At 33.1% G+C, this 13,552-nt stretch overlaps 1 protein-coding gene across 1 annotated transcript in view; it reads right to left on the reverse strand.

Annotated features, from left to right (window-relative positions):
- Window positions 1-13,429, reverse strand: part of LOC124540072 (transmembrane protein 165) — a 38,026-nt gene extending 24,597 nt beyond the window's left edge. Inside the window, exons 1-2 of the mRNA XM_047117484.1 lie at window positions 13,253-13,429; window positions 12,905-13,016 (exon numbers count right to left, since the gene is read on the reverse strand). Of these exons, the coding sequence (XP_046973440.1) occupies window positions 12,905-13,009 (105 nt within the window). The 5' untranslated portion in view covers window positions 13,010-13,016; window positions 13,253-13,429. The remainder of the gene's footprint in view (window positions 1-12,904; window positions 13,017-13,252) is intronic.
- Window positions 13,430-13,552: the final 123 nt, after the last annotated feature.

Below are 13,552 nucleotides of genomic sequence, written 5' to 3' on the forward strand. Positions count from 1 at the left end.
CCTCAAACTATACGAATGGAAAAACTACGAATTGCTACTTTATAATGGGAATAACACAATTTTGTGGGCTCAAACCAAGGCAAGCACCTCTGAATTTGTATGTGCTTAATATGTGTTTATAATTCATCTCAAGCTCTAAAGGAAAACATCGTGAGAAAACCTGCATTTTTCTAATTTCATAGAAATTTTGCCACGTGTAAATCCACCAACCCAAACCTTTCAAAACCTTCTCCTCAAATGTAGAGGAGACCTTAGCTCAACAGTGGGCAATTGACAGGCTGTTGTTGTTGACAGACATCCTCAAACTTTATAGTTACTAATTTCTACTTTACAATTACTAATGAATGTGTAAATGAAAAAATCTAATCAGAAGATGCAACGCGTTTCGACGTATTAACTCGATATATTATTTTTTATGACCTAAACTTCGCAGTTTCCGCTTTAAATTTAGATTATAGCGACAAGCGTGAATGTTTTGTTATTTTCTATTATAACATTATATTGTGACCAAATTAGTTTGTTTGCATAGAACTTAATCTGCGGAACTAATGAACGATTTCTAGGTTTTTTTTCATCATTTTCATCACCATTCATTTGACAGTATGGAAGGTTGCTTCGCTTGAAACGCTGTCAAATACTGGTGATAAACAACAAAACAGATATTACAAATCCATTTTAAATTGAAAAAAAAAACATAGTTTAAATATAGAATTCTAAAAATCACAGTTCTATCAATATCCGTTTTATATATACAGTAACAATTCCTCTGTTATAGGAAAGGGGAGAAAACGCCAACAAAGATTTCTGACATCAGGTAATCCTGTGCTATTACGGTTATAGCATAGTTGCTATCCAACTTCCAATCCAATCCATCAGCCCATTTCCATCCACTGCTGGACATAGGCCTCGCCAATTGCACGCCATTGAGATCGTTCTGGGGCTACTCGCATCCAGCTCCTGCCAGCCATCTTGCGTAAGTCGTCACTCCACCGTGCCCGAGGACGTCCTACACTACGTTTGCCGAGACGCGGTCTCCACTCTAGTCTATCCAACTTAACTTCACGTAATTGTAAAATGACGGTTCAAAAGTGCTTGTAAAAACCTACTTGAAGAAAGTTTATTTTGATTTTGATTTTTGAATATTTGTTGCGGATTGATAAATATTACAGTCGATTAATTGGAGTAAAAGTATTATGGAGTATTTTGATTTTATCGACCTCTGTGGTCAATTTATATGTACACCGATTTTCATGGGTACGCCACACACGAGTTTGATTCCCGGCCGAGTCGATGTACAAAATTCATTAGTTTTCTATGTTGTCTTAGGTCTGGGTGTTACCGTCGTTACTTCCGATTTTCCATAACACAAGTGCTTTAGCTACTTACGTTGGGATCAGATCGGATGATATTTTTTTAAATTGAATTTGATTATAATCCCCAACAAAAATTTTATGGCACCACTGGCACATGGCCTGACGATTGTTAGTCCTCCTAGCTTCATCAGCTCGACCAAAACACAATCATACAGAGAACGCGAGATAAATATAAAAGTCGATAGCTATGCATTTATAAAATATAATTTATATTCATTCATAATGGTTTTCTCAAGGCAAATAAAATATAACCGACTTTATAATTAATTAACCTTGTCGTAGATTTGTTCTGTTTACGTACAGGTAACGCCATCTATTGGCGACTTAGCGCAACAGGTGTTACCATTTTCAAATATAATTAACAGACTTCGTACAGGTAAAATAATTATTGAGTTATTATAATCAAAGACAATAGCATTTAAACAGAACAATATTTAATACTAGTAGTCGCCCGCGGCTCCTACGCGTTTTAGGATGTTGGTTGTCATGTGTCGGGCATAAAAAGTAACAAAAAAGTTCAAGTTAACTTCAATTTCGTTTCAGCTTTTTGGGAAAAGCGACAGACAGATTTTGATATAGATTCCTGAAAATCCTGTGCGCTGTCCATCGTTCTACTGCATTCATGCGCGCGTATTTTTTCACACATTTTAAAGGTAGTATTAATAGCGTAAACCGATTTTTGTCGGTGTTTATGGGACGACAGCACGTAGAAAGTTAAAGGGGATTAACAATTGCATTGCATTGCACAACACTTACTAATTGAGATCTTATAATAGAATGATTAAGAACATACTTCAATGTCAATAGTCAATAAATCCTTCTTGGAGCGAGGTATCCGTTTCTATAATAAAATTCCGCAGACATTTTTAACTTTGCCGTCTCGTAAATACACTGGTAACAAAGGCATATTTATTCGATACAAGATTTTATAGATGATAAAAAAGCGTGGAGTTAATACCTGTTGACTTCAAAGAAGGTTATATTAATTTAAATAATTGTATTAACTAACATAACTTTGTATTTTTTAAATGTTGAAAAAGAGTAACTACTGAGTTTCTTTCCGGTTCTTCTCGGTAGAATCTACTTTCCGAACCGGTGGAAGCTTCACTTAATTGTAAAATGACGATTCAAAAGTGCTGGTAAAAGCCAACTTGAATAAAGTTTATTTTGATTTGAATGATTTAGTATCTGTATAACAGGTTATGTGGGTTTCCATTTAGTTCATGCCAATTCCATATTCTAAATACCTATTAAATGGGAGAAAAGATAAACAAATCTAAGATTTGCATATTTCATAGGTTTATATATAGCTGTACACTACTAAAAGTTTATGATAAATATCTATTTATCGATAAAACAACACTAATACACTTAATTACTTATCTACGCTTAAATTTTAAATTCATAGTGTATCTTAGATTAATCAGGCTCTCGATCAAAGATATCGCATCAATTTACTTTCTATCTATTTGGTTTTCATCCTATTATAATTGGCATAGTGTGTAACACTGTCTGTCTGTATGTCTATTACGCTTACAAAACAAACAACTTATTAACCGAATTTGATGTTATTTTGTATGAAGCATGCTTTAAGTGAGCTGAGATGGCCCAGTGGTTAGAACGTTTGCATCTTAACCGATGATTTCGGATTCAAACCCAGGCCAGCACCACTATATGTATATATGTGCTGAGTTTGTGTTTATAATTCATCTCGTGCTCGGCGGTGAAGGAAAACATCGTGAGGAAACCTGCATGTGTCTAATCTTCATCGAAATTCAGCCACATGTGCATTCCACAAACCCGCACTGGAACAGAGTGGTAGAATATGTTCCAAACCCTCTCCTTAATGGGAGAGGATGCCTTAGCCCAGCAGTGGGAAATTTACCAGGCTGTTACTTTACATGCTTTATAAAGTAACAGCGTGGGCTTTTTTATACATAACATTTAACGACAAACCGAAAACGCAAACGAGGTCACGTGCCACAGCTAGTATTACATAAGTCTAGGATACCTAATATTATTTACTAAGTAATTATTTGAATGTAAACGTTAAATAGTTCTTATTATAATATTTCATCGTTATCGATAATGATCCGATTCAAGATCAACAATATTCTTGCCCTCATTACGATCTTTGCAATCTTTGTAATCTAGAACAAAATTCAACCTTCATTAATGTTTACCATTAATAATTTATTAATAATAATTATTATTTTTTATTTTAATAATGAGAAGAACTTTCTCGGTCAGTATTCCAGAAAAAAAGAAAGTTAAAAATAAATTAATTGTTTATTTATTTAAAGTAAGCAAACACGCCACAACAATGTGTTATACATCTTTAATAAATGTCCAATATGTATAATAGTATAATAAGTTTTGTTTCATTGTTTAGCACAGATAATAAATCTAGTGTCCATCAGTTGAGTAATGTTTTTCAAATTTGTTTACCACTAGCGACCTGGCCCGGCTTCGTTCGGGTACAATGCTGATACTAAAGCCCATTACACAATGAAAAAAATAAGAGATAAGGAATATCACAGCAACCAAAACACAATAGGCGATAGGCTACGATATTCAACCAATCACAGCTCTTGAATACCTGCTACTAGTTACGTGCTGCTGTTTGTTTCATGACACTTCGTTGAAAAAATTGCTAGATTCCGCTATTCCTTATTTCTTGTTCCTTATCTCTTATACCTTATTTTTTTCATTGTGCAATGGGCCTAAATTTCCTACAGAATGTCTTACAATGTTCACAGTTTTTCAGTCCTTAGAAATTACAAACAGCAACGTCTTACAACATCATTTTAAAAACTAAAATTATCTCTGTTTCTCTACTATATTGTGCATGAATTATACATATAAACCTTCCTCTGGAATCAATCTATCTATTAAATCTGACTTGGTGTTAGGCCTTTGTGCAAGCCCGTCTGGGTAGGTAGCACCCACTCATCAGTTATTCTAACGCCAAATAACAGTACTCAGTATTGTTGTGTTCCGGCTTGAAGGGTGAGTGAGCCAGTGTAACTACAGGCACAAGGGACGTAACATCTCAAGTTCCCTTGGTGGCACATTGACGATGTAAGGAATAGTTAATATTTCTTACAGCGTCATTGTCTATGGGTGATGGTGACCACTTACCATCAGGTGGCCCATATGCTCGTCCGCCAACCTATACCATAAAAAAAAAATCTACATCAAAATCCGTTGTGTAATTTTGAAAATCTAATCTATACACATAATCAAATTGGAGTGTCTGTTTGTAATATTAAAATAGCCCTTTTTTAATCAATACTTATGTATGAATATACGGTACACATATCAAAATAACATTTTTACAATTTTTGTCTTTCTTTTTGTTCCGGCTAATCTCTGGAACGGCTGGACTGATTTTGACAGGACTTTCACTGGCAGATAACTGATATAATAAGGAGTAACTTAGGCTACAATAATATATATTTTTGTTAAACTCAAACGCGTACAAGTAAGGACAGACAGCGGTCAGCGGCTTTGTTTTATACCATGTAATGATAATAATGATAAAAATGAATATATAACCGTCATCATTGTTAGTGACTGTTATTAGCAATGTAACGATGACGAGGATCTCAATAATAATAATTAAGAGATTAGTGACGTCATAATTTTAATCACCACGGCACCCTTCCATTCTCATCTTTAACCGACTTCAAAAAAATAAAGGAGTTTATCAATTCGACGTGCATGTATGTAACATTTGTTAAAATTGAATTATTTGTATATGTTTACTTTTTTTTTTGAAGATATACCTACTTGTCTTATTTGCGTAGATGTGATTATGAGTGAATTATTTGAGATTTTAAATTGTTAAGATCATAATAATTAGATATTACCGGGCAGCATCGTTAGGTATTAAATAAAGAAAAGGTTTATTTTAGCCTACACAAAAGGGGAGGGCCCTTTTGTGCTAAAATACCAACCAACCAACGGACATATTACCATCAAAAAGTCTATATACGATTCATCATAGTCCCATACCGATCTGATCACACTAGTTATCACGTATGTAACGTACAGTCATATTTTTTTAAATACGTATACTTAGTAGTTTTCCTATGTGGCCTTATAGCCGTGGGGTTCAAGATTGCTTCATAGCAAATTTCATCGAATTCGGTTCAGTGGCTTAGCTTTGAAAGTGACAATTTATTTCGCATTTATAGATAATATAGAGAGAAAAAGTATACGGTAGTTATGGATGCTGTCTTTAGCGAACGCATGTTATTGCACTTTTCTTGTAACTTTTAAATATTGGCATCCTTAGCGGCGTGTTAAATAATAAAATAGATTAGTAAGCGTACAAGAATTACGTAACGCAATATTTGAAGATTTTTGACCACTCCTCCCCTTTTAACGCACTGTAACGTTTTTAAGTACTCACCCTCCCACTCTCTAAACGTTACGTAACACTCAAGTGACCATTTTTACCCTAAAGTCGCAAAAAAATATGTTAACAAATCAAAAATGACGACCAGACTAATACAATCAAGACATTCCCGGTAAAACGTAAATGAAAAGGGCATCGTAACGTTTTACGAGACGCCCCCTCCCCCCAAATTGCGTTACGTATTTACTTGAACGCTCCCCTATACTAATATTTAATTTGGATAGTGCATCGGACTCCAATGCTAACGTGTTATGCACTAATTTCAGAACATTTCTTTTAATTAATTGAAATACGAAAAGTATTTCTAGTAATTACAATAATGGGTAGGAGTATAAGGGGAAGAGCCTTGGTCTATAACTACTGAGTTTCTTGCTTGGAGAAGTATCTCGATAGAAGAAAGAATATGTTTGACTATTTTCCGCCCGTGATTTTGCCCGCCCACCTTTTTTTTTAATATTGGACAACATCACATACATTACTTTGATCCCAATGTAAGTAGCTAAAGCACTTGTGTTGTGGAAAATCAGAAGTAACGAAGGTACCACCAACACCCAGACCCAAGACGACATAGAAAATTAATAAACCTTCTACATTGACTCGGCCGGGAATCGAACCCGGGACCTCAGAGTGGCGTACGTATGAAAACCGGTATACACACCACTCGACCACGGAGGTCGTCGTATGTAGGTGGTTTCATGAGCCTACTTGAATAAAGAATGATTTGATTTGAGTAACTTATTATGTTTTTTTAATAAATATTTCTTTGTGGTAGGTGACATTCACTCCTCGCCGCAAAACAGCAATACGCAGTATCGGGGTTCCGATTTGAAGGGTGACTGAATCAGTATAACTACAACCCCAAGCGATATAAGATCTTAGTTTCCAAGGTTGCTAGCACATTGGACATTGTAAGGAATGTTTGGTATTTTATTGCGTCAATGTTTATGTCGGCGATGGTGACACTTGCCATAAGATAGCTCATTTGCCACATATGTAAATAAATAATAATTTTTACCCTCTTTATTATATTGATTTATAGACAATGAGACAATCGTTAATATATATTTATATGTTTAAAAACTATATAACAACAGCCTCAAACTTTGAGGAGAAAGTTTGGAACATATTCCACCACGCTGTTCCTATGCCGGTTAGTGGAATACACATGTGGTAGAATTCTATGAAATTTGACACATGCAAGTTTCCTCACGATGTTTTCCTTCACCGCCGTGCACGAGATGAATATTCAATGGTGCATGCCTGGGTTTAACCCGCATTCATCGATTAAGATGCACGCGTTCTAGCCACTGGGCCATCTCGCATCGTATAACACTAATGGTATTTTATTATGTATTTTAGATAGCTGCTAATATTTTTATTGCATTATTACATTGAGGTACAAAAACCATTTTTATCGATGTTTATATGTATAATTTGTACACATACCTAACGTGCGGTTTTTATTGCCGGGGAATTACTTTTATTTTAGCACTTAAGTATTAAGTAGGATTGTCGCTTTCAGAGAAATACAAAAAAATACATATTTTATCGGAAAAAAATAAATAAAAATAAGGGTTTTATAATGAAATATACTATACTAACTATCTACATATTACCTTTTTATTTATTTTTTTAAATATAATACCCGTCAAAGATATATCTTCATTTATAACACAATACTATTACTTTTAACTACTAATACCCACTCTAATTTTATTTCGAATATACCGAAGGAGACGAGAGGGGGTTATAAATAGAGACACCCAGAAATTGCCTCATTGATAAATCTCTCTGCAAATAAATCGCTTACATTTTGAATTTATTCATTTTTAAGTGCATTCAGGTGTATTCTCTATTGCTTACTTTTGGGAGAGAGTGAGACTATGAGAACTTTTTGCCCCAAAAGTCCAATAACCTTATATCGGTCAGATTGGGAATTTAAACCCGGAACCTTTTCAGAATTCAAATCAAGACCAGACTAAGAAAGCTATACAATAATCTTATTTTTTTATAGTATAGGTTGGCGGACGAGCAGTAAGTGGCCACCATCACCCATAGACAATGACGCTGCAAGAAATATTAACTATTCCTTACATCGTCAATGCGCCACCAACCTTGGGAACTAAGATGTTATGTCTCTTGTGCCTGTAGTTCACTGGCTCACTCACCCTTCAAACCGAAACACAACAATAATGAGTACTGTTATTTGACGGTAGAATAACTGGTGAGTGGGTGGTACCTACCCAGACGGGCTTGCACAAAGCCCTACCACCAAGTATAACCATCTTAAAACATAGTTACATCCTTCTTTACATACAATGAAACAAAGTCGCTTTCCGTCGTCTGCCTTATGTATACATAGCCTATATTTATTAAATAACAGTTTCGTCGACGTTCGAAACGCCGTATTCCGCAAATCCATAGTGAATATCATAGATGAATCTAGCTCTCAACCAATAATATCACATCAATTTGCTGTAAAATTATATTTATTAGGCTATTTTCCTGTTATGACATGAAACAGAGTATAGTAATCTGGAATATTATTTTTATTTTTAGGGGCTTATAAGTACTTATTTTGCTTGTATTTCCTATTGTATTTGTATGGCCTTAAACCATATTAGTCTATGTTTGTTCTAGCTTAAGTTTTAATATTATTTAAGAGTGTATTACTTTTTATTTAATTCGACAGTGCTGTAAATGCCTGTAGTGGTGCATCACACTGCACTGGTCCGTGTACTTTTATTACATAAGTGTTTTTGTGAATATGCCGATGATGTTTCAAATAAATAAATAAATATTTACGATACGATATCTAATGTACAAACTTATTCGAACTACCAGTATACTAACTTTATATACACCCTAAACTATATTATAGTACTATAAATATAAAATACATACTATAAATGCGAAAGTACGTCTGTCCGTTGCTCTCTCCCTTCTAATCATTCAACCATTTCATTGCACGAATTTCAAGCAATTTGTTATAAGCAAGCTTGAATTTCAAAAATGACAAAGGCGTACTTTTTAACACCTTCACGACACTTAACTTGACGACACGACCATAGAAAGCGAGAAAGGCAAACTACAATTACTATTTCTAATTATAAAATCAACAAAAACCGGCTGACACTATCTCCGTATTAAAATATTAATTAAAAAAACAGTCAGAACGATTCAAATTTACATGCTACAGCACCATCTATCGGCAAGTTACATCAAGGTACAGGACAGTACAAAGAACTTCTTTAAACTTCTTCTTGACCGGTGGTAGTCTCATCCTTATGTTAGTCTCATCCGTGCGGACATGACAACCACAAGGATGAAACTATCACAAGGAGCCCGGGTAGGGAGGGAAACCGAGGAAGAATAAACCTCACTCACACTTCTTTAAAAATAAATACATGTGTACAACCTTCACGGTGTGCTAACTATCGGTTAAATCTAAATACTTCAAGTAATTAACTCAGCTATAAGTTATAACAACAAAAATTATTTTTACAGAACTATTTATAAGATTTGACAGCCCTAAAATTTATAGTCGACTACACAATGGAGTGACCTCATCGTTCATAATTTCCATACAGAGGATAAGTACGTGCTAAATTAAAATACTATTGTCATTTCTTAGTGGTTTAACTCTGTATAATAAAATAATACATTTACTTGTCTGAATCTTTAAATGGAGTAAGGCTTTTGTTCTCAAACTTATTCTAAACTACACGTTGAATATTTGCGCTTGTAACAATTGCTGAGATATTTTATATGAGATTTTATTTATACAATACAATAGACAATATTCAATTTCACACTAATATTAGACAAATGTTAAGATTTATAATGAAGTGCTTATTTCGTCCTTTGATATCGGTTCATAAATCGCGATATTTTAACATTTTTTACCGATACTTAAAAGCTATTCTACACAGATCTACAAAAAGATTATATAAATTATAATAAGAAATAATCAACGTCCAAAACTACTAGAACTTTCTTACAATGAAAGCGTGTGAAAAATCTTCCCAAACGTCACACGAATTTGTTTGGAATTAGAAGAATTATCTACGTGACAGCTAACTTTTCAACCGACTTCAAAAAGAAGGAGGTTATCAATTCGTCTGTATTTTAATCATCCATATATTTTGCGTTAGTTTAATATAGTTAATAATTATAGTTCTGTGGTTGTGCCACAGAACTATAATTGTGAGAGATACATTAACTCGATGGACGAATTTAACTACGAAATTATGTATCCTTTAAGCCCTTTTTAAGTTCGAAGTTTTATATGTTCAAAAATATCAAGCTTGCTTTATGCCAAAGTTAGGTCTAGTGAAAGCGTCACAGACAGACAGACACACGGATTTTCATATTTATTACATTAGTATGGATTTACAACAAGCAATAAGAGATAAGATGATAAGCTGTCTATATGCTTTGTTTTAAATGTTTAAGTCGCCATATTTCATGTTTATTATTAAACACTTTGATAAATAATATTATTTATTTAACTAATAAATTAAAAGTAATAAATTAATTAGAGGAAGAGGACGACCAAGAAACGATGGATGGATTGAAAAACGGGCTGGAAAGAATGTTACTTGTGAGATGACGTCAAAAAGAGAAGTATGGGAGAAGACATGCTGCGCCGACCCCAAATCAAATTGGGATAAGGGCAGATTATTTATGATGATGAAAATTTAACTAATAAATAAAAAGTCAACAGCATGTGTTGTTTTTAATGAGACAAAAAAATGGATAAAAAAATAATTGAGATTGATTTTGCTCCTTCCATATACTTTTCTATTATCCTGTTGCAATAATTGGTAGGGCTTTATACAATAATATAGATGGGGTACCACCACCTCATCACATATTACACCGCCAAATAGTAGTACTTGATATTGTTGTTTTCCGATTGAAAAGGTAAGTAATCTATTATGTATTTGGTTAGTATTACATTTAAGATGTACCTAAGTATGGATTACCAGTAATATTTTCTACAGTGCCAACATGCATTCGTTATGACACCTTCTGACTCAGCTGGCCCATTTGCCAGTCTGACCATCTGTAAGTTTATTATTAAATACTGTATGTCTCAAGTAGTTGTACTCATATTCTATTCCAACCACAATATAAGCCAAATCAACAACATTTGGTATAGAATTGAAGCGATGTCATTAGTCAAAACTCGAGAACCTAAAAAATATCATTTTGAACATCGCCAATATCTACGACAACGGTATAAACCCTATTTGTATTTAATGATTTCTAGTTAGGATAAAAATGCAATTTGCTGAGTTACTCTGTAATCAATCAATTCTGGCAAAGAGTAACTACTGAGTTACTTTCCGCTTATGAACCGGTGGTCATTTTACATAACACTACAAAGCAGGATTTGCCAGCATTGTTAGGCACAATACTGGAAAATGCTGCCAAATGCTGGATAACGAATACGTGACATGCGTTGCAGTGTCAGTATACATACTAATTTTTATAGTGGTCGATCGAACGTTAAAGAAGTTTCAGGGCGCCATCTAGCGACGTAAACATATACCTACGGACTGACTGTCATGGTTATCGGACAAACGATATCGAAAGCTAATAATCATCAACGATACAATAAAATCCATTTTTATGAGCGCCAAAATAAAAGTGGTTAGACCACTCGAATCTTGACTAATGATTGCGGATTCAAGTCCAGATACTCAATTACCATGTTGTGGTTGGAGGTCGGAAAACATTGTGAAGATATCTTCAAGTATCGGATAAAAATCTGTAACATATGTATCCACCAACTTGTTTTTGAGTTGTGTGTCAACACTTACTTCCATTTTATTTATAAAAAATGGAGGTACCCACATTTTTTTTATTTTAATGGTTTTGGCGGAGATGCATCTTTCTTAATCATAGATTGAGTACAATTAAAAAAGAAGCCACTACAAATATGTACAAATAAATATAATATATGCAATTCTAAGTGAAAGTATACAAGAAATTAACTTTATTGTATGCAAAAGAAAATCATCTACTCAGAAAAGCACTTGCATAACTAATTTATCTGTATAATCAAATTTATACATTTTTTCAGCTTAAATTCTAATTACTTCAAAGAATGATTCTAATTATACATTTTAAGTGTTGCTAATCTATAAAACCTGTGATACCACTGCCTTATCACAAGCTATAACTATTATGAAATCACTGATATCATGAAAGACCTATGAATTTGATAAGAACATAATTAAATCCCATTCTAGCATTTAATAATTGAACATACTTTTTCAATCAGAAATATACCCAAATTTATTCCGAATGTACAGGAACCCAATACAAAACTCTTATAAGATCATAGACCTAAGTCTAGTTTATCGCAGAACAAAAAAACATTGTATACAAAGTTTAAAACAATATAAATACATAGCAGTCAACCACAATTACTTATTAAATATACCTTGATGATCATGGAAATTTAAAAATCACAATTCTGCTACTCATACTTGCTACTACTATAAATGATTATAAAATTTAAACACTTCAACTTATTGCGTTCAATGTGAAGATATTTGTTAGCCAATAATAGATATTTTTGTAATTTCAGGAAGAATGAAGAATGAATGTCATAGTTGCTGCTAAATTGCAATGCCATACAATGCAATTAAATGCAATTTAGATTCATGTAATTTCCCATTAAGTTAGTGTTCAGTTGAGTAAAATATTTTATAAGACTGATTGGTTACATGCTCATGCTAGCCACTGAAGTGCATTTTTATCAATATTCTTATCAAATCATTGATGTTATCAAACCAAACAGCAATCAGAATCATTTCATCACAACATTTCACTTGAGAACAACACAAGATTTATTTTCAAGTTTGTTTACAATTTTGAAGTGACATGCTTACATATTACCAAATTATATGAGATTTTCTCTTAAGTAGATCACTGAATATCAATAATAATAATATCCAATTTTGTAAAAATTATAACAGAAAAAAATATATTTTTATAATAATAAAAATATACGGTAGGTATACACTATTTTTATTAATTTTAGTTGAAATTTTTTTTTTTCTAATAAGAAGGTTTTATTGTAAATCTAACTTACCTCTGTAGTAGGTGATGGTGAGGGAGGGTGGACTTGGGAGCTTGATAGCGTACATGTTACGGCAAATACTATCGCAGCCAATAAAATACTCCTCAGGCGAAGCATTTTGATTCTAAAAATAAAAGATAGTTAATGTAAACTCGCATTAACTTCGTCATGTAGCTACGAGTAAGAAAATGAAAATAGATAATATAATAGATTATTTATGTAACTTTAATATAGTAATGGGTTTGAGGTAAATTTATGTTATAGCTTTTTCATCTATTCATTTACAAATATTCTCTGTAACGTCACCGGTTAAGTGAATGGTTAAAATTGCCAACCCATCGAAGGCCAAAAGTAACTTACATTTTCTAGTAAAATGTCGAGTTATTGTTGTACAGAACAATAAATTATCAATAAACATTCATTTCGTTAGTAAAATATAAAGAGATAATATATCTTTTTTTATTGTTAATCACATTTTCAGGGTAAAATTGGTTGAATTGACATAAAGTTAAAATTGTCGACACTCGACTGTCGCTTGTCAATTGACAAGATGTCAAAAAGATAAATTCATACAGTTCTTTACTTCTGCCTTTCTTTCTGAACGAAATAAATAGATAGAATTTTATTCTTTTTATATGTATCTCATTTTACTTTGAATAA

This window comes from Vanessa cardui, chromosome 24 (assembly GCF_905220365.1).
Source record: "Vanessa cardui chromosome 24, ilVanCard2.1, whole genome shotgun sequence".
NCBI lineage: Eukaryota > Metazoa > Arthropoda > Insecta > Lepidoptera > Nymphalidae > Vanessa > Vanessa cardui.